This window comes from Oncorhynchus nerka, linkage group LG2, assembly GCF_034236695.1.
Source record: "Oncorhynchus nerka isolate Pitt River linkage group LG2, Oner_Uvic_2.0, whole genome shotgun sequence".
Classification (NCBI taxonomy): domain Eukaryota; kingdom Metazoa; phylum Chordata; class Actinopteri; order Salmoniformes; family Salmonidae; genus Oncorhynchus; species Oncorhynchus nerka.
In genome coordinates, this window is record NC_088397.1 from 22,099,960 (window position 1) to 22,126,849 (window position 26,890).

Genomic DNA, 26,890 nt, shown 5'->3' on the forward strand with positions numbered 1-26,890 from the left:
ATTGACTGATAGCATGTATCTCTGGGTGCTGTGGAATGATGGGTGTAAGGTACATTTGGGTAAGGAGTGAGGTGGAGGGTGCATGTCCAATTTGTAAGTCGCTCTGGATAAGAGCGTCTGCTAAATGACTTAAATGTAAATGTAAAAATGTGTGACCAATCTGGTGTAAAACCTGGGTCGTCCATGTGATGCAAGATGTGTTAGCCCTGTCAGCTAAAGCCTAGCCATTAGCCGTGGAAGCTAATACAAGTCTTCAGGTCCCAGGCATGGTTACTCATCACTAAAGCACCGTGGCTATACACGGTGTGTTTGTTAGCCATATAGTGGCTGACTTGCCACTGACTTGCTAAGTATCACAATGTCAGCGTTTCCACAAGAAACATGGCATTGTAAACACTGAGCAGGTTGGTACATGCTGCATATGTACCCACTGGGTTTAATCCCGGATCATCTGCAATGCCACAAGACTGTGTTAGCCCACTGAGCTAAAGTATAGGCTACATACTCCCCTACTCTAGTGAAGGTTATCGATCAAAACTGTTTCTGCTTTGGTTTTGAATTCTTGGTCAGTGGGTTTTCTATCGGCCAAAACTCCAGCTGTGTCGACTTGTGGAGTAAGTTGCTCATAGACACTGATCTAAGATCAGTCTTGTGTTTTCCCTCTAATGGTAAAGGTTAGGATTTAGGGAGGGTCATCTGATACTAGATTTGTGTCTAAAAGGCTGCCACAGGCAGCCTAATTCAGATCTTTGTCCACTAATTGGTCTTTTGACCAATCAGATCAGCTCTTTTTCCAATAATTGGGCAAAAGATCCGAATTGTGCTGCCTGTGTAAATGCAGCCTAATGAAACTTTTTTCTTGAGTATTGCCAAGTACTGAGAGGTTAACTGTGTTCAAGTTTTTAACACCAGAAGTATATATATATATATGTTTTTTTATTAATTATTGTTTCGATATTTTGTCCATTTATTGCCATACACTTAGCAGATACTGTAGGTTTCCATTCACTCCTTAACTTTACACTTGAGGCAAAAGTTTACCTTAACCACAGATCTAGGATCAAATTATCACCCCCAATCTTAATTTGAACCATAAGGGGGTGTACAAATATCTTATCCTATATCAGTGGTTATAGAATTCACTAGTTCTGCCAATGAGAGCAAGCATCACATAATGGGCTTTGCTTATTGGATCATCATGTGTTTTATTGAGGAACAAGAGCCAATTACAAAGTGTTGTCCCGTCTCCCAACCTCCACAGACCCATTTCTCTACTCCCAAACCAAACTTGATTGTAAAAAATGTAAAAGACACTAGAGAAAATAAAAACAAAAGTGTATAAACTTTCTTTAAGTGCAAAAGTGATACGTTTTGAGAGTAGCTTTTTGGGGTTTGGTTTGAGTTTCTTTCTAAATAGAAGCAGGTCAGTCGAGTATTATTATCGAACTGTACAGTGTTTGTAAGATAAAACTTAGGCCAGAATTCAATCAAAGTGCATCAAACTTTTTCCATTAAAAAAAAAAGGCACTTTAATTGAATGTCAGCCTGTTGCAGAATCTTTTCTGTGGACGTTCCATTTTTGCGTAAATGTTTCCCTTCTGTCAGAATTGAGTCTGTTTGTTTCCTCATTCAGCTTGAGACAGGTTCACACACACATACACACACACTCACACACACACACGTACACTCACACACGCACACGCTCACACACACACACACACACACACACACACACACACACACACACACACACACACACACACAATCCCCTAGTGACTAAATGGGGAGCCAACCACATCTACAAAGCATGGCCGTATTCGTAGCATAGCGTCTTATACACAGGCACAGCACTGTGAGAAACAAACCTGAACCATTAAAACACTGTCTCTCTCTCTCTCTCTCTCTCTCTCTCTCTCTCTCTCTCTCTCTCTCTCACACACACACACACACACACACACACACACACACACACACACACACACACACACAGTTTCCTAATGTCTTTTACAATTGATTATCTGAGGGACAATCTTGCTATTTCTTAATTAATTCATTCCATGGACAGTTATTTTTGATTGATTGATTGGTTGATTGATGGTTTGCCTTGTTGTGGTGTATTGTGTTGTATGCTGGTTAGGACCAGGAGTTTTACCTGGTCAGTCACATGGTCAGGAACAACATTCTAGCCCTAGACTTGAGAATAGTTGAGAGTATTTGAGTGAACAGTCTTAAAAGAGGACACAAAGCTCTAGAATGGAAGTCTTGTGGTGCTCCCATTCCCACATCATTCACTATAGCTGATCTAGGTCAGTTTGAAGTTTTCAACCCCAAAAGATTGTCAGGATTTGGGGAATGGAATCTGATCCTAGATCTTACCCAGAGCAGAACGCTAGAACCCTAAAACTAATTTCTGTCCCTAGACACTGGTCTCGGGTCAGTTTTACCTGGACTCATCATTGTGTTTTTATCTCCTGTGGATGCATATACAGTATGTATCTCTGGTAACACTTTGTTTTACAGTCTCCTTTAACTTGGTATTTGCTTATCAATAACATGGTAAAAACATGTGTTTCGTTGCAAGCGAGGACTATTTGGTCCGAGGTTGAAAGTCCCCATTGTTACCACAATGTGTTCCTTCCGGCTGGGACAGGACTGTAAAGTCAAGCGTTACCGTATCTTTTTGCCTTGATTCATTGTGAATGATCAGTTACTGATTATGAAGGAAATGTAATATCTATTTTTTGTATCTGGTCGCTCTGATGTGCCATAACTCATGTTTTTTTGCACACTGTTGATATTTTACAGTTAAATACTTTCCTGTTAAGACTTTACTGTTCATATTTTACAGTTAAATACTTTCCTGTTAAGACTTTACTGTTGATATTTTACAGTTAAATACTTTACTGTTAAGACTTTACTGTTCATATTTTTGTGGATATTGCTGTTAAAAAAATATGATATTGAAAAGTAGACAACAGTAATAAAAAATATGATAATAACGCCTGTGTTGTTCTGACCTGCTCCTTATCTTCTTACACACACACACACACACACACACACACACACACACACACACACACACACACACACACACACACACACACACACACACACACACACACACACAAAAAAAAAACAGGTAATTTGAAAGTGACCATAGAAGCTTCTCTAGCCTCCGATAGAATTTCAACTCATTGTCAATGAAATAGCATTATGTTTTGTTTCTAAGCCATCTTCTACCCGATTTCCTGACATGACTTGTGGAGGGAAGACTACAGGCCGTGTAAGGTGCAGTCCCTCCCCCGGGGGCTGTACGTTGTAGTATGCTGCTAAAATAACCGCACCCACCTGGCGTGCCAGCAGAGCTCTATCAATCTCACACTACCCGTCCTTTCCCGTATTTGAGAAAAAGCAGGTTGAGCGAGTCAAAGTAAATGTCTATTTTAAGAAAAGATAAGCCACACCTACTGTACGCCTGTTTTAGGGTGGCGCAGCAACGACCTGGATTTTGTGGTCGATTATGTTGTGATTTGAAGCCCAGCAGCCCACTGCATTAAAAGGAGTTATATTTCCACGATCATCAGTTACAAACGGTAAGAACTTCATCACCATCATGACAAGTCTAAAGAAAGCGCTTCAAATAAGCAATTCTAACAGATATCTGTGGGGCGGCGTCTGTGGAAGTATGACAGGTTGTTGTCTTCTCTTTATAAGCCTTTCGCTCTTTCCTCGGTGCATGTCTATACAGCGAGGTGAGGTTCATCAGTATGATGGGTTTCTGTTACTATTCATTGCTGGTCTTTCTACCTCAGTTCCTTGGTGACGTCATGAGTGTTGTGAAGTCCAATCTGTCAGTAGAACAGGAGAAGAAGCTGCTGTCTCTGTTCGGCCATGTCAGACTCCACCTGCTCTACAAAGGTTTGTCGGAACAATGGACTTCATTTTAATGGAATATTTATTTGTATGATATTTTATGGGATGAATTTTATTCTCAGGCCAGATACCTGCAATGCAGGCAGAACAAAGCGATTGGTTCAGTAAAAGGTAATAAAGTACTTTTCTATTATATTTTGTTCTGCTCTAAGCCAGCGTCCATGGCTACATGAATATAGCCTTCCACAGCCGCTGTGATGGCCAGGGACCCACCGTACTTGTGGCCTACAACAGGGCTGGGTTTGTTTTCGGAGGTTACATCAGTAAGGACTACGCCCAGACTGGACAAGTGATCAATGATGATAAGGCCTTTCTCTACAGCATCACTGACCAGAGAGAAAAGCCACTGCGTGTGTCCAGTACCGATGGCCAGTATGGTTTCACAGATGGAGCCTATGGTCTTAATGTTGGTGCCTTGTGGTTTCTTAATAATAGCACCGCTACAGTTCAAATTGTTGCAGGGAACTGCTACACCTTTGAAGCAGAAGAGATGCATGGCAATGACCTGCAGCTGACAGAGTGTGAGGTATACAGAGTGGAAGGTGAGTGGTCCTTTATAGCCCCTACTCCCTAGGCATCACTGAAACGATTGGATACATGTAACCAATATGGCAAAATATTCTAACCAGTCAGAAGGCCAGGTTAAGCAATTAGTGTATTGATTAAATCCGATTGTTTTGTTGTTTGTCTCAATTTCTGGCAGAGTGTGTAGGCCTTCTGAAGACTCCTTGGAGGAAAATTGACTTCGAAGGATATGGGTATGTTAAATCTCAAAAGCGGTACAAAAATCATAATGCTATGCAACTAGTGATGCATCTAGTACCACTTCTGCTGTTCCAGTGAACAGACTTAAATTAATGAATCCAGTCTGTCACCCATCTCTCTCTCTTCCTTTCTCCATCCATCTCTATCATTAACAGCACCAAGGAACGCCTGATGGACTATATCAAGAACTATAAGCCTGAGGTAAAGTCTCTGGTCCAGGTCAGAGTTCTGCTGGTGGGTCCGGTCGGGGCCGGCAAGTCCAGCTTCTTCAACTCCATCAACTCTGTCTTCAAAGGACATGTTACCGGGCAGGCTAACACCGGCAGCGCTGGCACCAGCCTCACCACACAGGTACAGTACTGTGTTTGTGCGTGCATGATTGTGTGTGGCTTAAAGATACAGGCCGGGATCTTAAAGGGCAATGCCGCCACTTTTCACACCATATTCATTATCTCCAGCACCATATCAGTGTCTACATATGGGAAAACGGTGTTTCTATGATCTGTGGTTAAAAAGATAAAATAAATGTTCTAAAAAAAATACTTCTCTGTGATGAGTTTTGTGTATGAAAATCACTGTTTATTTTTTTTATTTTTTAAAACTTTTGATGATGTCATTGGGTAGAACTTTATTTAATTTATATATATATATATATATATATATATATATATATATATATTTTATAGAATTTTAAAACATACACTCTATCTGCAGTGAACCTGCTCGACATTTACATTACGTTCAGCCATCTAGAAGGCACGCCCATCCAGAGTGGCCCACAGGAGCAACCAGGGTCAAGCGCCCCGTCCAAGGGCACATCGACAGATCTCCCACCAAGTCGAATCAGAGACCCGAACCAATGACCTCTAGGTCATCGGCCCAAGTTCCCAACTCCCAGGCCAAAAACCATCCAAGATCCCCCCCATAGTTCTCCCGAGAGCTACCCCTCAAACATCCAAGACCCCCCCCCTACACAGTCCCCTCCCGAAACCCACCCCAACCAATGTCGCCCTCCAACCGAAAACCACCACCCAACCAACAAAAGAGAAAAAACAATTAAAACAGACAACAATTATATAGAACGAGTATATATTTTTTTCTACAAAACAAAGAAATGTGTTGTTTTCACATATGTGGACAATGGCATTGCGCTGGAGATAATGAACATGAGGTTGAAAAGTTGTGGAATTGCCCTTTAAGCACTTACAAAACCTATTGTGCGAAATGGAGATCCATAACATATCATACAAAATGGAATCCATAACATATCCTACGAAATGGAATCCATAACATATCCTACGAAATGGAATCCATAACATATCCTACGAAATGGAATCCATAACATATCCTACGAAATGGAATCCATAACATATCCTACGAAATGGAATCCATAACATATCCTACGAAATGGAATCCATAACATATCCTACGAAATGGAATCCATAACATATCCTACGAAATGGAATCCATAACATATCCTACGAAATGGAATCCATAACATATCCTACGAAATGGAATCCATAACATATCCTACGAAATGAAATCCATAACATATCCTACGAAATGGAATCCATAACATATCCTACGAAATGGAATCCATAACATATCATACAAAATGGAATCCATAACATATCCTACGAAATGGAATCCATAACATATCCTACGAAATGGAATCCATAACATATCCTACGAAATGGAATCCATAACATATCCTACGAAATGGAATCCATAACATATCCTATGAAATGAAATCCATAACATATCATACAAAATGGAATCCTTAACATATCCTACGAAATGGAATCCATAACATATCTTACGAAATGGAATCCATAACATATCCTACGAAATGGAATCCATAACATATCATACGAAATGGATGATGTAGTACACAATTGCGCCTAATGTTCGGGGACCCGTTTTGGCTCGTGAGCACCACCTTCAAAACTTCTGGCTGAAATTAGACAAAACCTCTGGAGCCTCGCTATTGTACAGGACTTAACATTCTAACTCTCTCTGTAGTTCCGTACCTACAGCATCAAGGCAGAGCAGGGTGGGAAGGCTCTCCCTCTGGTCCTGTGTGACACCATGGGTCTGGAGGAAGGACCCAGCGCAGGGATGGATATAGACGACATCAACAGTATCCTGAAGGGCCACGTACAGGACCGGTACCAGGTGTGTAAAACTGGCAAATGATAGCAGTGGGGGAAGATACATTTCTATTCATTCTATCAACAAGAGGATTTCATGTGTTTGATACCAATCATTCCAGTCATTACAATGAGCCTGTCCTCTGACTTAAAGTAGCACCAGCCTCACGGTAGGGAAAGCATGTGCTTGATAGTACAGTAGCAGAAGCAGTAGTATATATATCTTGGGGGCTGATGTCCTGTTTCTCTCCCCCAGTTCAACCCGTCCATGTCTGTCCAGACGGATGGTGTTGGGGTCTGTAAGTCGCCCAGCCTGAAGGACACGATCCACTGTGTGGTCTACGTACTGGATGCCTGCAAGGTCGCTCTGCTCTCTGCTAAAATGGTAGACAAGCTCGCCGCCATCCGCAAGGGGATCAACAAGCTGGGTAAGGAAGGAAATGAGTGTGCGTGTGTGTTTACGTGTCTGTGCATGTCTGTGTGTGTGTGTTAACATGTGTGTGTTGTGCAGGGTTGGGGAGTAACAGATTACATGTATTCCGTTACATGTAAGGGATTACAAAAATCGCTAACTGTAATCCGTTACGTTACCAGCAAAAATATTGTAATCAGATTACAGATACTTTTGAAAACTAGATGATTACTTCAATGATTACTTTTACATTCAGAAAGGATGTTTGCGAAAAATGTATATTATACTCCTCTCTGTTTTCTCAATGACATTCAAATCAGCGTTGAAAAAAGGCAAGTTTAAGTCTGTTCCACCTCAGCAAGTCTGACCATAAACCAGAGACCACTATGATGACACACCAAATGGGTTTGATGGATCACGGGATAAGAGCAAGAATTGGCTTTTCTAGGCTACAGTCCAAGCTATGTCTTCCAATGGCGCGACTGCTGTCGGCATCCAAAGATTATCCAACTTGAATAAACGCTTGGAGGTAAGGATGACAGCAGTGGTGTAGTCTACTGCATACGGATATCACTTATTATTGATATCTACATAGCACATTGGTGTGAATCACACTGCTGCTCTCACATTTAGCTATTTGCGCCTGACGTGTTGTGGTTGTTGTGGATGGCTGTTCACAAATCTAAACGTATTTTTGAACCCAAAAATTGTTGAATTCAAGAAGTTTAAGCTGCCTACCCAATCATTGTTTTTGAAACCAGTGGACAGCCAGTGAAAAATGCTCTCTTGCAACAGCTGCATAGTACGGATCCCAGCCTATGGAATAAAAGTGGGTCTTTTATTGCTCAATCTAATTCATGCTGATAACAAATGAACACATGTTCAAACTCGTATGTATTTGATAGACTTAAAGGGGGAATCTGTAGTTGCTACATCCATTTTTGGACTTATGAATTATATATATATTAATGTAAAGATATAATTTAATCATATTATTATATGTAGTAGAAGCGATGAGTTAGGAGAAGCCTACACAACCAACCCATAAAGTAAAATGTAACATCCATATATGGCCAGCTATGCAAACTTTAACATTGATTTATCCTGCAATTGTTGTCGTTCAATTGGTAACATACATTTTTGTCTTCTTCTAATGCCTCTTAAGGGAAAAGTAATTTAAAAGTAACGCAATGTAATTTGAGTAATCCAAATGTTACATTACTGATTACAATTTTGGACAAGTAACTAGTAACTAACGGATTACATTTAGAAAGTAACCTACCCAAACCTGGTGTTGTGTCACTAGGTATTCCCCAGCTGGTCCTGCTTACTAAGGTGGATGAGGCCTGTCCTCTAGTGAGAGAAGACCTGACCAACATATACTTCAGCCACTACATAGAGAGGATGGTGAGTGCATGGCTGAGTCTGGAACCCTATTCTCACATAGTACACCATGTTTATTTAACTACAACCGTGTGTGTGTGTGTGTGTATGTGTGTTTCAGACCCGCGAGGTGAGTGTGTGTCTGGGTGTGTGTGTGTGTGTGTTTGTTTCAGACCCGTGAGGTGAGTGTGTGTCTGGGTGTGTGTGTGTTTGTTTCAGACCCGTGAGGTGTGTGTGTGTGTTTCAGACACGTGAGGTGAGTGTGTGTCTGGGTGTGTCCCAGTCCTGTGTCCTGCCAGTGAATAACTACAGTTGTGTGTGTGTGTGTTTGTTTCAGACCCGTGAGGTGAGTGTGTGTCTGGGTGTGTCCCAGTCCTGTGTCCTGCCAGTGAAGAACTACAGTCGTGAGTTTGAGCTGGACATCCACACAGACATCTTCCTGCTCACTGCCGTGGTCCAGATGCTTCGCTACTCTAACAACTACTTTGATGACATCTATCAGGATGGAGAACAGTCTGAGTGACTAGGGGTGTGTGTGTGTGATACTGATCTGAAGTCAGTTATGGGTTTACCTTCTAGTGGGTCTGTTTTGGATTAAGGGGAATACACTGATCCTCGATGTGTTAAAATAGCAACTTTTAGTTATGGCTTTATAAACATTTTTATCTTAATTCTCTGAGGCGATTCCATTCTGACTTTTCCCAGTTATGATTTTGTTGGGAAATGATGATTAATATGACCGAACAAATCATTTTAAATGGAACTGTACGTAAACTTCTTCTCTGTTATATTATATCTGATTAACAATATGAGTTCATAAGAAGAAATTGTGTGACAGGACAAGGAGGAATAAAATGTTAATGAACACCATTTCTACTGGGCAGGAACAAATGGGTTGTGGACTGTGTAAACACATAAGGTCGTTAGCCTATGGTTGACCCAACTGAAACTTAGCTCTGGGGTTTTTAGATAAGGCAGTGAGTGCATTCCTAGGGTTTCTGTTAATTAAAACTGTCAGTTCAGTGGTGATCGATAATGTTGAGGGGTCAAAAGTTATCTGGGAGTGTGTTAGTAAGTTAGAATGAACTTTTCACCTTACTTTGTCCTGTCGAGGGGGGTTCGGTTAAGGCAGTGAAATGACGTCATGATCTGTATTTAAACTGATGCATGTGTTTGAGTGGTAGCGCGCTCCGAGAATAAATTATATTACCTATTATTTAAAGACTGGTCTGCGTCTATTTTATGCAAACAAGAAATCTTACAAATTCTCATAAAATAGATGAAGGGCTTTCAATTGATGAAAGCACATCGGCATAATTGAATTATACTAACAGATTTACACTGAGTATAGTAAACATTAGGAACACCTTGCTAATATTGATGTCGTTTGTGTGGAGGACTTTTCTTGATACACACGGGAAACTGTTGAGTGTGAAAAACGCAGCAGTGTTTTAGTTCTTGACACAAACCGGTGTGCCTGCCACTTACTACCATACACTGTTCAAAGGCACTTAAGTATTTTGTCTTGCCCATTTACAATCTGAATGGCACACATACACAATACATGTCTCAAGGTTTAACAATCTATCTTTAACCTGTGTCCTCCCCTTCATCGGCAAAGATTGAAGTGGATTTAACAAGTGACATCAATAAGGGATTATAGCTTTCACCCGGCTTCACCTGGTCAGTCTGTCATGGAAAGAGGTGTTCTTAATGTTTTGTCCACTTAGTGTACTGTATATTGTAATTAGATACAATATGTGTATGTCGTATTGTAAGGTTGTCTACCAACACTTCTCTGTAGAGTCTGTACTGCTATTGGTCAGATAAGACATACTGCTCATTGTACTTTGTTCAATACAGTATTTTCATATAAAAGAACTAAATGCTGAATAAATATCTGTTGCATATCTAGGGCCTGACTCACTCACACTTGCTCTACAGTTGTCCAAACTTTCAGAAAGACAGAGAGAGACATCCAACATAAGAGACATGTGGAGATGCAGTCCGGTACAAACAGCAAACCATTTTTACAACAATCATTGAGTAAAAGCAGAAGAGTAAATCATTTTAATTAAATATGTAAGGAGAATGGTAAGAACATGAATCAGTAACAACAATGTTGATCATGTCTTGAATCATGAAAGTAGCGTGACGGAAAATGTTAACTTGTGAAGAGATAGCCTTGAAAATGTTCATCTTGTCTTAGTGTAATCCTTGGTTCCTGCCTGTGATTGGTAAAGATATGAGAGGGGGCGACATGAGCCCCTCCTTAGGACCATCTGGCAGAACACCCAGAATATATTCTAGAAGTTAAGATAGGAGACAGTGCCAGACACATGCCAGAACCAATCCTATGAACTATGCCTTTATTTAACCAGGTAGGCCGTTGAGAACAAGTTCTCATTTACAACTGCGACCTGGCCAAGATAAAGCAAAGCAGTGTGACACATACAACAACACAGAGTTACACAAACAAATATACAGTCAATAACACAATAGAAAAGTCTATATGCAGTGTGAGCAAATGAAGTAAGATTAGGGAGGTAAGGCAATAAATAGGCCGTAGTGGGAAATAATTACAATTTAGCAAATAAACACTGGAGTGATAGATGTGCAGAAGATGAATGTGCAAGTAGAGATACTGGGGTGCAAAGGAGCAAAATTATATATATATATATATATATATATATATATATATATATATAAATAAAATAAATAACAATATGGGGATGAGGTAGTTGGATGGGCTATTACAGATGGGCTATGTACAGGTGCAATGATTTGTAAGCTGCTCTGATAGCTGATACTTAAAGTTAGTGAGGGAGATATGAGTCTCCAGTTTCAGTGATTTTTGCAATTCGTTCCAGTCATTGGCAGCAGAGAACGGCCAAAGGAGGAATTGACTTTGGGGGTGACCAGTGAAATATACCTGCTGGAGCGCGTGCTACGGGTGGGCGCTGCTATGGTGACCAGTGAGCTGAGATAAGGCAGGGTTTTACCTAGCAAGGACTTATAGATGACCTGGAGCCAGTGGGTTTGGCGACGAATATGAAGTGAGGGCCAGCCAAAAAGAGCGCATATAGGTCGCAGTGGTGGGTAGTATATGGGGCTTTGGTGACGAAACGGATGGCACTGTGATAGACTGCATCCAATTTTCTGAGTAGAGTGTTGGAGGCTATTTTGTAAGTGGCATCGCCGAAGTCAAGGATCGGTAGGATAGTCCGTTTTACAAGGGTATGTTTGGCAGCATTGTTATGTTCCCTAGTTTCTGTGTTGTAGTTTGTGTATTTGAGTGTGTGTTTCAGGAGATGGCTTCCTGAATTCTACCCAAGCATGAGTGAAGGATTATTTTTTTGCAAAATAGGAAGCGGATTCTAGATTTAATTTTGGATAGGCGATGCTTAATGTGAGTCTGGAAGGAGAGTTTAGTCTAACCAGACACCTAGGTATTTGTAGTTGTCCACATATTTTAAGTCAGAACCATCCAGAGTAGTGATGCTAGGCGGGTGGGCAGCTATCAGTTGAAGAGCATGCATTTAGTTTTACTTGCGTTTAAGAGCAGTTGGCGGCCACGGAAGGAGAGTTGTATGGCATTGAAGCTCGTCTGGAAGTTAGTTAACACCGTGTCCAAAGAAGGGTCAGAAGTATACAGAATGGTGTCGTCTGCGTAGAGGTGGATCAGAGACTCACCAGCCGCAAGAGCGACATAATTGATCTATACAGAGAAGAGTTGCCCCGAGAATTGAACCCTGTGGCACCCCCATAGAGACTGCCAGAGGTCCGGACAACAGGCCTTCAGATTTGACACACTGAACTCTGAGAAGTAGTTGGTGAACCAGGCAAGGCAGTCGGCCGATAAGAATGCGGTGATCATGTAATGTGTCTGTAACCAGTATAAGAGAACTAACAGGACTGCCCTGGGGGAGCTCACTTCAGAACAGTACTTTATGCATCTGTTTGACTGTAACCTCTCCAGCTTGCTGTTAATAAACAATGATTCATTTAATATTGACTGAGTGTCCCTGTGTTGAATTTCCACAACAGTAGTATATTAGAAGCTGGGGAACAGGACTATAGATGAGGAGACCCACCTCTGGTGGAGTACTGGTGAGATACCTCTATCTGGACCTTATTAACATGGTAGATTAAAGTAAGGGTTTGCAGAGAAGAGACACAGACCAACAACATATAGATGCATGAAACCTATACTTGGTTACATTACTCCATCTTACCCAGAAAATATAGGTAACTCAATGTTCTTTGAGTATGTTTACATGCACAGTAATAATTGGTTATTAAACTGATTATGGAAGTAGGCAGATTATGCAACAGTCGTTCAAACACCTTACTCTGTTGGTTAAATCAGTGTCAGGTTGAAATTGAAGTAAGCATATGTGGATTAAAACACCTGGTTTTCTGAGCAATCTTTCTAATTATTAGGACATGGAAACACTTTAATTGGGGTTCCAGTGGTGTATTTCATCAGTGCATGTTCTAGCACCAGCTGAGCGAGCCTCCCTCTAGCGCGTTCGGAACAACTGTATGCATCGAAGGAGTTTTCACATGTCCGAACTCGGAATCAAATATTCTTCCCAGAAATAAAGTGGTAGAGCGTTTATTTTGATTGGAAATTTTCTGCATTTATCAGTGTGCCATCAGGTAGCCTGATTTCAGATGTGTCCATGCAAACAGGATTATTAGGGAAATAGTCATTCTAAGCAAAGAAAGTAAACATTTTAAATCTAACTAATCTGGCTATCCACAATAATCACAATATTGTGTGCATGTACAATACCTGTTGGCTCAGGTTTGGGGTGGGGCCCGGGCTTAGATGGGTGCAGCTCTACCTGCTTCTCTAGCTGGTTTTTGAAGAAGCTGTCAGCGTAGTTCAACATCTGGTTCAGACTGAGCAGCAGGATATCTATGTCCTGATCCTGCTCACACTCCTGGCTGTAGTTGTTCACTGGCAGAATACAAGACACAGGAATATTCAGGGACGCACTTAACTCGTGGGTCTGTAAACACATTTAGCAATTTCTTAAAGGGCTAGTTCGCCCAAATAAAATTCTACATTGGTTTGCTTACCCTGTTAGCAGTCTATGGACAAGGTATGACTGCAATCGATGTGTTGGTTTTATTTCCCTGGCACGATTTAGAAATGCTAACATTTTAGCATTTGTGGCACAAATCCCATTCAAGTCATTGGACAGTTTCACTCATGTCCAAATCATCCAAAAGTATCTCAAATTGATTGTGAAGCTCAAGAAAGTCACTTATAGATGATTTGAGCATGATGCGTGAAAAATGCTAATCAATAGGTCCCATGACTTTGAATGGGATTTATGCCACAAATGCTAAATGGGTTCTGTGCCACAGATGCATTTGGAAACTGTGCCAGGGAAACTAAACCGAAGCATGGATTGAGGTCATACCTTGTCCATAGACTGCTTACAGGGTAAGAAAACCGATGTAAATTTGGGGGAACTATTCCTTTAACTTACACAAAGCGCTAATTGGCTATCTTTCACAGCCATGCAGTTGCATGCAATGAGTAAACATCTCACCTTCCTCTTTATGTAGTGGCTGAGGTAAACATTCTGCAGGCCTTGTCCACTTTGGTCAACAGTACCAGCTGGGGAATGCCTGGGATCAACACGCAGTGGGAAATGACTCTTAGGAGGATTACATATGGGGAACAATGCATTTCATGTAATGTTTCACGCTGACATAGGAGGGTCGGAATAGGATATACAGTGCCTTCAGAAACTGTTCACACCCCTTGACCTTTTCCACAGTTTGTTACATTACAGCATTATTCTAAAATTTATTTTTAAAAAAGGTTTTTAAATCCTCAGCAATCTACACACAATACCCCATAATGACAAAGTGAAAACAGGCTTTTAGAAAATTTTGCAAATGTATTACACATACCCAAGAAGACTCAAGGCTATAATCGCTGCCAAAGGTGCTTTAACAAAGTACTGAGTAAAGGGTCTGAATGTGATTTTTCTGTTTTTTATTTTGTATAAATTAGCAAAAATGTCTAAAAAGCTGTTTCTGCTTTGTCATTGTGGGGTATTTTGTGTAGATTCATGAGGGGGAAAACTATGTAATAACATTTACAGCCTTCTTCTAAAATGTATCTCAAATTGATGAAATCATTTTTTCCCCATCAATCTACACAAAATATACAATAATGACAAAGCAGAAAACAGGTTTTTAGAAATGTTGGCTAATTTATAAAATATCACATTTACCTAACAAAATGTTTAAAAAATTCAAGGGGTCTGAATACTTTCCGAAGGCACTGTACACTACTTAAAATACCTACTTTTGAAGTGGTAGATTATCTTGTAAAAAGGAGCACCTTGTGGTCATAAAGCATTATGAAACTATAATAAAAGCAAAAAGGCACTAAGGGCTTTATTCACTCAGACATCTGAATGGTCTTCTTGCAGATAGCAACCAACTTTTCCATCATCTTAGCAGACTTCTGAGAAACTTTGCTGGCGTCCACGACGTACACCACACAGGTCATTCAGAGTAGCATGCTTGCGATATCCAGGTACATCCTGCTACAAGGGAGCCATGGGGTTAAACTGTAAGTGACAGACAGAGACAGAATTATGAGTCAGCGATCTTCCAGAACTGGACCTACATTCTAAGGTGACCTTGTTAAATAGGAAAGCCTCATCTTGCTACTTTGATATCAGAACATTCAAGTTTCTTGTATTGTGAAAGGTAAAATAATAGATTTGTTCAACCACAGGATATCAAAGTTAAAGTAGTGTGGGATTCTATCTAGTTAAGGTATATTGTCAACTTTGGCACGACTCTGTCGCCCTTTGACCATTGTGTGCACACACGCACGCACTCATACCCAGTGTGGTGAGGCTTCTGTCTGCACTGCCAGCGATGGCCTTGCATGTTGATGGTATTGAAGAAGTTGGACATGCCAGCCCAAACCTGACCCACCAACAGAACACTGGCCTGGACCACTGACTTTACCTCAAGCCTATAGTTCTGGATGTTCTACTTTAATTGTTCTTTCTTCCTACATTTAAAAAAATAATAATTTAATTAATGTATTTTGGTATGTGGTGTGCAGGCATGTGTGTGGTTAGGTTCAAAGACAGTAATATTTACTCAGATGTCCAAAGTGCGTTTCTCCAGGGCTTTGCCAGATGATCTATTAACTCTGTATGGACAGAAATGGGGTTAAAATGGGGCGGCAGGGTAGCCTAGCCACTCTGTGGACCTCACACTCTGTCAACACCAGGTCATTGCCATGCATCCCTGCAGCATTGACTTTGTAATGATTTCCTGTTATACAACTGACCTGTGCTTTATTGCCATTCAGAAACCACAAGACACCAACATTAAGAGCATGTTTTCTATCTGTGAAACCATACTGGCCATCGGGGGTATTGTCGGACGCAGCCACAGAGTCGTCCGACCCCTCCTGTCTCAGCCTCCAGTATCTATGCTGCAATAGTTTGTCAGGGGGCTAGAGAGAAGGCATAGTCCTGGGACCATGCCTCAGGACTATCTGGCCTGATGACTCCTTGCTGTCCACCCGGTCGTGCTGCTGCTCCAGTTTCAACTGTTCTGCCAGCGGCTATGGAACCCTGACCTGTTCACCGGACGTGCTACCTTGTCCCGGACCTGCTGTTTTTGACTCTCTCTTTACTGTACCTGCTGTCTCTAACTCTGAATGCTCGGCTTTGAAAAGTCAACTGACATTTACTGCTGAGGTGCTGAACTGTTACACCATCTACAACCACTGTGATTAGTATTATTTGACCCTGCTGGTCATCTATAAATGTTTATAACAGAACATGGCCAAGATGTTCAATCTCCACCTGGCACAGCCAGAAGAGGACTGGTCACCCCTCAGAGCCTGGTTCCCCTCTAGGTTTCTTCCTAGGTTCCTGCCTTTCTAGGAAGTTTTTCCTAGCCACCGTGCTTCTACATCTGCATTTCTTGTTGTTTGGGGTTTTAGGCTGGGTTTCTGTACAGCACTGACATCGGCTGATGTAAAAAGGGCTTTGTAAATACATTTGATTGACATAGTGACTTTTCTCTCAGGTCAGTGATGCTGTAGAGAAAGGCCTTATCATCATTGATCACCTGTCCAGTCTGGGCGTAGTCCTTACTGATGTAACCTCTGTAAACAAACCCAGCCTTGGGTCCCTGGCAGTTGCAGAGGTTGCTGAAGTCGAGTATCCATGGACGCTGCCTTTGTGTCACGCCCTGACCATAGAGAGCCCCCGGGGTTCTCTGTGGTGCTTCTGTGACTCGGGTGTGTTCTAGTCGTTATATTTCTATGTTGGTGTTTTAGTATGGTTCCCAATTAGAGGCAGCTGATTACCGTTGTCTTTAATTGGGGATCATACTTAAGTTGTCCTTTTTTCCCACCTGTTTTGTGGGATATTGTTTGTGTTAGTGTTTTGTGCACTATGGCTTTCACATTCGTGTTATGTTTATTGTTTTTGGTAGTTTCACTGTGTAATAAAGTATGTGGAACTCAACTCACACTGTGCCTTGGTCCATTCCTATCGACGATCGTGACAGAATATCCCAACACACAAGGACCAAGCTGCGTGCTATGGAGGCAAAAGTGAGTTGGACATGGGAGGAGATTCTGGGAGGATGCGAGACCCTTCCTTGGAGGGAGTCGCCAAGGAATCTGAAAGGGGTGGTCGGCTGAGCAGAGGAGAGAGCCAGAGACCATCTGGCAGTCGATAGAGGAGTTTAATGAGGGATACCGGAGAGAGGTGTTGGCGAGGAGTATGCTGCAGCGCAGGCGTGCTGAAGAACGGTTCATCAGCCCGGGTAGTCCAGTGCCACTTGTGCGGGCTACACGCACCAGGTCTTCAGTGCGCCTCCCCAGCCCGGTACGTCCTGTGCCGGCTCCCCGCACTCGCCCTGAAGAGCTTGTCATCAGTCCGGTGCCACCTGTGCCGGCTCCATGCACCAGGCCTCCAGTGCGCCTGCTCAGCCCGTGTACGTCCTGTGCCGGCTCCACGCACTCATCTACCAGTGCGTGTGTACAGTCCGGAGTCTCCAGCGGCGGTTCAAGTTCCGGAGCTTCCAGCGACGGTTCAAGTTCCGGAGCTTCCAGCGGCGGTTCACGTTCCGGAGCTTCCAGCGACGGTTCACGGTCCGGAGCTTCCAGCGGCGGTTCACGTACCGGAGCTTCCAGCGACGGTTCACGGTCCGGAGCTTCCAGCAGCGGTTCACGTTCCGGAGCTTCCAGCGGCGGTTCACGTTCCGGAGCTTCCAGCGGCGGTTCACGTTCCGGAGCTTCCAGCGACGGTTCACGTTCCGGAGCTTCCAGCGACGGTTCAAGTTCCGGAGCTTCCAGCGACGGTTCAAGTTCCGGAGACTCCAGCGACGGTTCAAGTTCCGGAGCTTCCAGCGACGGTTCACGTTCCGGGGCTCCCAGCGACGGTTCACGTTCCGGGGCTTCCAGCGACGGTTCAAGTTCCGGAGCTTCCAGCGACGGTTCAAGTTCCGGAGCTTCCAGCGACGGTTCAAGCGACGGTTCAAGTTCCGGAGCTTCCAGCGACGGTTCAAGTTCCGGAGCTTCCAGCGGCGGTTCAAGTTCCGGAGCTTCCAGCGGCGGTTCAAGTTCCGGAGCTTCCAGCGGCGGTTCAAGTTCCGGAGCTTCCAGCGGCGGTTCACGTTCCGGAACTTCCAGCGGCGGTTCACGTTCCGGAGCTTCCAGCGACGGTTCAAGTTCCGGAGCTTCCAGCGACGGTTCAAGTTCCGGAGTCTCCAGCGACGGTTCAAGTTCCGGAGTCTCCAGCGACGGTTCAAGTTCCGGAGCTTCCAGCGACGGTTCAAGTTCCGGAGTCTCCAGCGACGGTTCAAGTTCCAATTCAGTGATAATTCTTCTTCTGGTGTTCACTGCGGTGCGCATCGCATAAAGAGTTTCTTTTTTTTAAGAATAAGGTTATCCAAACAGTAATTATATCTCAAGAGCTGTAAAAAAATATATACATACAGTACCAGTCAAAAATGGATTATCTATTTTCTACATTGTAAAATAATAGTGAAGACATCAGAACTGTGAAATAACACATATGGAATCATGTAGTCACCCAAAAAGTGTTAAACAAATCAAAATATATTTTAGATTTTAAATTCTTCAAAGTAGCTATGGTTTGTCTTGATGACAGCTTTACACAATCTTTACATTCTCTCAACCATCTTCACTTTGAATGCTTTTCCAACAGTCTTGAAGGAGTTCCCACACATGCTGAGCACTTGTTGGCTGCTTTTCCTTCACTCTGCAGTCCAACTCATCCCAAACCATCTCAATTGGTGATTGTGGAGGCCAGGTCATCTGATGCAGCACTCCATCACTCTCCTTCTTGGTCAAATAGCCCTTACACAGCCTGGAGTTGTGTTGGGTCATTGTCCTGTTGAAAAACAAATTATAGTCCCGCTAAGCACAAACCAGATGAGATGGCGTATCGCTGCAGAATGCTGTGGTAGCCATGCTGGTTAAGTGTGCCTTGAATTCTAAATACATGTAAATCACCGACAGTGTCACCAACAAAGCACCCCCACACCATCACACCTCCTCCTCCATGCTCCACAGTGAGAACCGAAATGGCCCAATTCTAACCTTTATTCCCACTAGTTAAATAGGCTTCTAGATGTTAAATCCAGGCAAAATGTCTACCTGTAGAAAACACTAGCATACAGTAACAACTGATGTGCTGTGCCTTTACTCTGTCGAGGCAAACAGCAACAGTGTCAAGTAAATAATTCACTTCAGGTCATAAGCTAATATATTTCAACAATAATTGTCTTCAAAGTATCCAGCTTGAAGTTCACCAGCAACCAATGAATAGCAAACAATGCTACTTTGATATCAGAATTTTCTCAAGTGTCTTTTTTTGTGAAAGGTAAAATCTTTGTTCAACCACAGGATTTTAAAGTTAATGTAGGGTGGGATTACATCTAGTTATGGTATGTCAGCATTGTCATGGCTTGGTCACCCTTTGACCAATCAGAATGCTTTGTCTAAACGATAAGTTGCATTACATTCAACAAAACATAACAACGAATGATCCTCCTTAACCGGTTGTCTGCCTTGTGCCTCTACATACCTGGTATCTGTCCTGAACTATGGTATGAGACACCTGGTAGGAAGGATGAGCAATAAATAGCATACTAAGGTTACATTCTACTGGTGTACCACTACCTCAGACAGAGAAACTCATGCTTTGAAATAGACTAGAGGAAAAACTCTGGGCCCCAGTTCTGGGACAAAAAAGACTGAAAGCAAATGCTGGAACATACTATACCTCAACTTTGCCACGAGGCCGAAATGACACAATTCTAACCTTTATGCCTACTACTGTAGTTAAATAGGCATCTAGATGTGCATTTCTAGACTAAATGACTAAATGAGTAAAATACGATCCTACAGTAACAGGAATTGGAAATGACTCCCCTGCAAGGTTGCAACTGATGCGTTGTGTCTTTATACTGTTGAAGCAAACAAGACTGTCTGGATAAATTAAGAGATTGTCTGGAATGTAGTCTGTCAGACAAATGGATTTATGACATCAAGTAAATAAGTAATTTCAGGTCATAAGCTAATATAGTTCACCAATAATTGTGTATTCAAAGTATTAGGCATGAAATCTGCCAGCAACCAATAAACTTAAGTAAATATTAGATTTGTTCCAATGATATTAACAGGCGCTGATATCTGAAAAGAATCCTGTTCAGACAAATAGAACACACACACACAAGTAGACATGCTCACACACAGCCGTCTTCATATCTGACTAATCTTTATTTTCTAGTGTTGACTACTTCAGGTTCAGCAGGGTTGCACTGGATCAATAGGTTCGCTTTAAAGGCCCAGTGCTGCCAACATTCTGTTTTTCCTGTGTTTTATATATTATACCAGGGGCACAACTTTCACTGGGGATGGGGAAGACATGTCCTGCCCACATTCTGAAATGTTGTCCCCCCCCCCAGTTTTATAATTGGAATATGATACAAAACGAGGCAACGGTGTGGTTTAAGTCCGTGCGGATGCCTCCGAGCGGTCGGATAGGCTGTTTGGATGCGCTCCTGTATTCTACAACAACAGGGGATGAAACGAACACTCTAAAAGTGTGATTTTGTCAAATCAGTGTTATTTCTTGATAGTTGCTGGTTGAAAATATAATCTACACAGGACCTTCTAATCAGCAGGTTTGCATGGGACGGGAGTTCCACCTTTCCATGGTGACATCACAATGCGGTAAATTGATTAACCTCTAGCGTCGAGCAATCCCGTATCCGGGAGCATAATCATAGCCTCAAGCTCGTTACCATAACGCAACGTTTCCTATTCATGAAAATCGCAAATGAAATGAAATAAATATATTGAAACACAAGCTTAGCCTTTTGTTAACAACACTGTCATCTCAGATTTTCAAAATATGCTTTAACCAAAGCTACACAAGCATTTGTGTAAGAGTATTGATAGCCTAGCATAGCATTAAGCCTAGCATTCAGTAGGCAACATTTTCACAAAAACAAGAAAAGCATTCAAATAAAATCATTTACCTTTGAAGAACTTCGGATGTTTTCAATGACGAGACTCTCAGTTAGATAGCAAATGTTCATTTTTTCCAAAAATATTATGTGTGTAAGAGAAATAGCTCAGTTTTGTTCATCACGTTTGGCTAAGAAAAAAAACGAAAATGCAGTCACTTACAACGCCAAACTTTTTTCCAAATTAGCTCCATAATATCGACAGAAACATGGCAAATGTTATTTAGAATCAACCCTCAAGGTGTTTTTCACATATCTATTCGATAATCTATCAGTGGTGGCAGCTGGCTTCTCATCCGAAGAAAACTGAAAAATACTGCAGCTGGAGATTACGCAATAATTGCGACGGAGGACACCAAGCGACCACCTGGTAAATGTAGTCTCTTAGGGTCAATCTTCCAATGATATGCCTACAAATACGTCACAATGCTGCAGACACCTTGGGGAAAATGTGGAAAAGGTAAGCTGACTCCTAGCTCCTCCACAGCCATATAAGGAGTCATTGCCATGAGGCGGTTTCAAAAAATGCGGCACTTCCTGATTGTATTGTTATCTGGGTTTTTTCTGTAACATCAGTTCTGTGGCACTCACAGACAATATCTTTGCAGTTTTGGAAATGTCAGAGTGTTTTCTTTCCAAAGCTGTCAATTATATGCATAGTTGAGCATCATTTTGTGACAAAATATCTTGTTTAAAACGGGAACGTTTTTCATCCAAAAATTAAAAGAGTGCCCCCTATATCGAAGAAGTTAACCTTTTTGGGATAGGGGGAGCATTTTCACTTTTGGATGAATAGCGTACACAGAGTGAACTACCTCTTACTCTGTCCCAGATGCTAATATATGCATATTATTATTAGTATTGGATAGAAAACAATCTGAAGTTTCTAAAACTGTTTGAATCATGTTTGTGAGTATAACAGAACTAATATGGCAGGCGAAAACCTGAGAAAAATCCAACCAGGAAGTGGGACATCTGAGATTTGTAGTTTTTCAAAGCCTACCAAATACACAGTGTCTATGGAGTCAAGTTGCACTTCCTACGGCTTCCACTAGATGTCAACCGTCTTTAGAAACTTGAATGAGGATTCTACTATAAAGCAGGGGCTCATGAGACCTGTTTGAGTCAGTGGTCTGGCAGAGTGTCTCAGGTTCGTGACAAGCGCTCCCGACAGAGTTAGCTCTCGTTCCAGTGCTTTTCTTCAGACATAGGAATTCTCCGGGTTGGAACATTATTGATGTTTTATGTTAAAAACATCCTAAAGATTTATTTCCATACATCGTTTGACTTGTTTCTACGACCTGTAACGGAACTTTTCGAGTTTTTGTCTGGACGAAGTGCTCGCGCCTCATGAAGATGGATTACTGGGCTGAACACGCTAACAAGTGGCTATTTGGACATAAATGATGGACTTTCTGGAACTTTAAGGAACAAATCAGTGATTTATTGTCGAACTGGGATTCCTGAGAGTGCCTTCTGATGAAGATCACCAAAGGTAAGTGAATATTTATAGTGTTATTTCTAACTTCTTTTGACTCCAAAATGGAGGATATTTCTCTGGCTGGATTGGGCTCTGAGCGCCGTTCTCAGATTATGCTTTTTCCGGAAAGTTTTTTTGAAATCTGACACAGCGGTTGCATTAAAACCTGTTGGGGCTAGGGGGCAGCATTTTCACTTTTGGATGAAAGGCGTGCCCAGAGTAAACTGCCTCCTACTCTTTCCCAGATGGGAATATATGCATATTATTATTACTGGTGGATAGAAACCACTCGGAAGTTTCTAAAACTGTTTGAATTATGTCTGTGGGTATAACAGAACTCATATGGCAGACAAAAACCTGAGAAGAAATCCAAACAGGAAGTGAGAACTCAATTTTGAAAACAGTGCCATTTGATGTCCATCTTAGATATGGATGAGGATGCACTTCCTAGGGCTTCCACAAGATATCACCATCTTTAGATTCTGGTTGTATGATTCTACTATAAAGGAGGTGCTCATAATAGCTCTTTGAGTGGGTGGTCTGGCAGAAAGCCTCGGTCTCATTACGCGCGGTCACGAGAGAGTGTTCTTGCGTTCCAATGCGTTTCTTCAGGCAATGAAATTCTCCGGTTGGAACCTTATTGCTGATTAATGTTTAAAACATCAAAATATGGATTGCATACATCATTTGACTTGTTTCTACGACCTGTAACGGAACTTTTTGAGTTTTTGTCTGGAGGAATTGCTCGGGCTTTTTGAGGTTTGAATGCTGGGCTGAACAAGCTAACAACAAGTGGCTAAATGATGGGCTTTATGGAACAAATCAGTCATTTATTGTAGAACTGGGATTCCTGGAACTGCCTTCTGATGAAGATATTCAAAGGTAAGTGAATATTTGTAGTGTTTTTTGTGGCTTTTGTTGACTCCAAAATGGCTGCTATTTCTTTGGCTAATTTGGGTTCTGAGCGCCGTTCTCAGATTATTATTTTTCTGTAAAAAAAAATTGAAATCTGACACAGCGGTTGCATAGAAGATACGTTTATCTTTAATTCTGTGAATCACACTTGCATCTTTTATCAATGTTTATTGTGAGTATTTCTGCAAAATCACCGGATGTTTTGGAATCAAAACATTACTGCACGTAACGCGCCAATGTAAACTGAGATTTTTTTATATATATATATGCACATTATCAAACAAAACACACAATACATGTATAACATGATGTCCTATGAGTGTCATCTGATGGAGATAATCAAAGGTTAGTGATTCATTTTATCTATATTTCTGCTTTTGTGACTATATCCTTGGCTGTGAAAAATGTCTGTGTGTTTTTGAATTTGGTGGTGATCCAACATAAATATATGTTGTGTTTTCGCTGTAAAACATTTTACAAATCGGACACGATGGGTAGATTAACAAGATGTTTATCTTTCATTTGCTGTATTGGACTTGTCAATGTGTGAAAGTTAAATATTTCTAAAGAATATTTTTTGAATTTCCCGCGCCACCTTTTCAGCTGAATGGGAGGGGGTGTTCCCATAACAAGTTTTAAGGAGAAGTCTATCTTTAATTCTGTGAATAACACTTGTATCTTTTGTCAAAGAGAGTTCCAAACCTCTCAGCCAATAACAGATGGTTTTCAGTTTTCATCTCCCCACCTAAACCATTCTCAAGCAGAAGTCTTGCTTGGAAATAGTATTGTGTGTGTGTGAGAGAGATGGGGAGAGAGGTGGGTTCTTTACGTGGTCTGGTGAGATTATCCTGTGATGTAGAGTCTCAGGCCTGCTCACTGTGTACACCAAATGAGAGGTTAGGCATACACACACACACCCAAAAGGAAATTGGATGCTGATTAAAGATTGGTCTCAACAGCCAGGGGCTGTGACCTGGGATTATTGGAAAGAGGTGAACAGAGGTGTTCTATCAGACAACGCCTCTCCATCACAACATCCTCTGGCACGTGTATGTGCGTGCGTATGACCCTCTCCGGTCAGTGGTTACCTCTGTCGCTCCGCTCATGTCAGTGGTCATACATATTACAGTAGCTGTATGATGTCAGCAAACTCTATAAAATCAAGCCCCCGAATCTATCACCCTGAATCATAGCCCACCTGACCGGCCCAGTGTTCACCAAGCCCCTGCTAACCACCTGCAGAAGCCCCGGTGTATCTCCATCCCTTCTGGTTGTTTCAGCACCATGGCCAGCATTCTACTGCTTTTCCTCGCCACCTCCTGCTGCGCATGTCTCTGTCTCGCTGACGACACCTCCTTGGAGTTTGAGACTCGCGCTCTAGAGTTCCCCCACAAATCACAAGAAGAGAAGGATCTGGTAAGTTTAAATTGTTTTATGTTTGTGAAGTTGTTTGGTTTGTGCGCTTGTCAATGTGATAGTTTAGTCGATTCATCCCTCTCTTTGTACTTGTTTTCTAGCTATAATATATATATATATATATATATAGCATTCTATCGTTTTTGTTTGTTTTTCTCTGTCATATAGATTGAAGCTTTACAAGAAGTTCTGGAGAAACTGAAGAACAAACAGATGCCGTTATCAGAAAAGAAGCTTGGCTGGCTGCCGTCGGTAAGAATAGACCTGAATAGACCTGATCAATCATTTTAAAGTGCTTAAAGTCCTATTATCAATCAATTATTTTTAAGTAGTTAGCCTGTCTGTCATGCATTTTACTTCTTCATTGAGTCTAGCCTTATATTGCGTGTTTCAAATGGTCAAAACGGGACTTTCGATAAAGGTTCTCTATTGACAGTGTTTAAAAAATATATATATAGTTCAGGAGTTGCTAGGATTAATCTGATTCTGGAAAACCGGTGTAGATGTTTCAGAATCACATAGTCTGGAGACAGATGCCACCACCACCATCATCATTCAATTAAATAACAAACTGTTTGTTTGTTTCCTAGTGTGACGCGGGCGAGCAGTGCGCTGTTCGCAAAGGTGCGCGTGTCGGAACACTGTGCGGGTGTCCGCGTGGGACTACGTGCAACTTCTATGTCCTCAAGTGTTTGTAAGAAGAGAAGAGGAGAGAAAATGATAAACGGTGTAGGGACGGGAGCAGAGAGAAGTAGGAGAGAGAGAACAGAAGCTTTTGCCTCATTCAGTGGAGCACATTCAGATTGTGGAACGTTCAGACAGAAATATTGTATGTTGAACAGATGCATCTCTGACATGTAAAGTAAATAGGAATCATATCAGCTTTACATTCAGTATGTTGGCCCTCTCCTGTCCTGAACGGGACCCTGGTGTGTAATGGAGGGTTTGTTGTCTAACATAAAGGCTGTATCCCAAATACCAATCTATTCCCTATAATGCACTATTTTGGCCAGAGTCCTATGTCAGTCCTATGTTGCTTCGGTCAAAAGTATTGCACTTTATAGGGAATAGGGTGTCATTTAAGACACTACCCAACTTGTTCCCTTCATCTGTGCTCTCTGCTGTCTCGTCTATTTTGACTAAGTACAAAGAAATTCAATGTGATCAATAAAGTCCTTGTTTATAAGATGATTTACAGTGTTTTGTATGCTTCAGTGCAATTTTAATAAGTAGGCCACGTGGTACATTTTCACTACTCTTAGTACAAAACTTAAAACCGATCACCAAAAAGGCAGAGTCGTTTCAAAACTTTAAGCTCATTTTCAATTGACTAAGTACAACACTTAAAATCACACATTTTCACCAAACTTAATCAAAGTACAGTTCCCGCTCAGCCCAGTCAAAACTGTTCGCTGCTCTGGCCCCCCAATGGTGGAACAAACTCCCTCACGACGCCAGGACAGCGGAGTCAATCACCACCTTCCGGAGACACCTGAAACCCCACCTCTTTAAGGAATACCTAGGATAGGATAAAGTAATCCTTCTCACCCCCCCCCCCACCCCCCTTAAAAGATTTAGATGCACTATTGTAAAGTGGCTGTTCCACTGGATGTCATAAGGTGAACGCACCAATTTGTAAGTCGCTCTGGATAAGAGCGTCTGCTAAATGACTTAAATGTAAATGTAAATGTGTTTCATCTAGAAATACATGTTTCACATTGCAGTGCATGTTCATATAACGTTGTAGCGGTATTTATTCGAGGGGTAAAGATAAAGATTTTGTTGGGGTGCCAGGCAGGTCTTAACCATGCGAAAAGGAAAAGAGTAGAATAGAGAGTATCACTACTGTGCAGGATTTCGCCA

The 26,890-nt window shown here is 41.8% G+C and overlaps 3 protein-coding genes and 1 pseudogene across 6 annotated transcripts in view; 3 read left to right on the forward strand and 1 right to left on the reverse strand.

Moving 5' to 3' along the window:
• LOC115117418 (guanine nucleotide-binding protein G(I)/G(S)/G(O) subunit gamma-7) overlaps positions 1–2,999 on the forward strand; it is an 11,511-nt gene extending 8,512 nt beyond the window's left edge. Inside the window, exon 4 of the mRNA XM_065024589.1 lies at positions 1–2,999. This exon is cut by the window's left edge and continues 811 nt beyond it. The gene's annotated coding sequence lies outside the window, so the exon portion shown is untranslated.
• Positions 3,000–3,463: 464 nt separating this feature from the next.
• On the forward strand, positions 3,464–9,755 carry LOC115117423 (interferon-induced protein 44-like). Of its 4 annotated transcripts, none has more exons than XM_065024601.1 (9): positions 3,464–3,593; positions 3,813–3,918; positions 4,086–4,475; positions 4,637–4,691; positions 4,854–5,049; positions 6,721–6,873; positions 7,105–7,276; positions 8,567–8,667; positions 8,817–8,957. In XM_065024601.1, exons 2-9 carry the CDS (start codon positions 3,828–3,830, stop codon positions 8,868–8,870), a joined length of 1,212 nt encoding a protein of 403 aa, XP_064880673.1. In that variant the 5' UTR covers positions 3,464–3,593; positions 3,813–3,827; the 3' UTR covers positions 8,871–8,957. The 4 variants fall into 4 exon arrangements, 3 of the variants coding, with proteins under 3 accessions (XP_064880673.1, XP_029501755.1, XP_064880674.1); XM_029645895.2 differs by lacking the exon at positions 8,817–8,957 and adding an exon at positions 8,981–9,755 and having other exon boundaries at positions 3,465–3,593; XR_010465085.1 differs by lacking the exon at positions 8,817–8,957 and having other exon boundaries at positions 3,465–3,593; positions 7,105–7,789; positions 8,567–8,655.
• Positions 9,756–10,848: 1,093 nt separating this feature from the next.
• Positions 10,849–17,590, reverse strand: LOC135572882 (uncharacterized; annotated as a pseudogene).
• A 7,305-nt stretch (positions 17,591–24,895) lies between these two features.
• On the forward strand, positions 24,896–26,218 carry LOC115117425 (cocaine- and amphetamine-regulated transcript protein-like). The gene is made up of 3 exons (XM_029645897.2): positions 24,896–25,027; positions 25,196–25,279; positions 25,618–26,218. The coding sequence occupies exons 1-3, from the start codon at positions 24,896–24,898 to the stop codon at positions 25,723–25,725; spliced, it is 324 nt and encodes a 107-aa protein (XP_029501757.1). The 3' UTR covers positions 25,726–26,218.
• Positions 26,219–26,890: the final 672 nt, after the last annotated feature.

Bases quoted from the DNA above. Each gene is read 5' to 3' on its own strand.
- LOC115117423 (XM_029645895.2), top strand. From the start codon at position 3,828: ATGAGTGTTGTGAAGTCCAATCTGTCAGTAGAACAGGAGAAGAAGCTG. The intron at 3,919-4,085 runs GTTTGTCGGAAC...TTCTGCTCTAAG, and splicing joins ACTCCACCTGCTCTACAAAG to CCAGCGTCCATGGCTACATG. The intron at 4,476-4,636 runs GTGAGTGGTCCT...AATTTCTGGCAG, and splicing joins TGAGGTATACAGAGTGGAAG to AGTGTGTAGGCCTTCTGAAG.
- LOC115117425 (XM_029645897.2), top strand. From the start codon at position 24,896: ATGGCCAGCATTCTACTGCTTTTCCTCGCCACCTCCTGCTGCGCATGT. The intron at 25,028-25,195 runs GTAAGTTTAAAT...TCTGTCATATAG, and splicing joins CACAAGAAGAGAAGGATCTG to ATTGAAGCTTTACAAGAAGT. The intron at 25,280-25,617 runs GTAAGAATAGAC...TTTGTTTCCTAG, and splicing joins AGCTTGGCTGGCTGCCGTCG to TGTGACGCGGGCGAGCAGTG.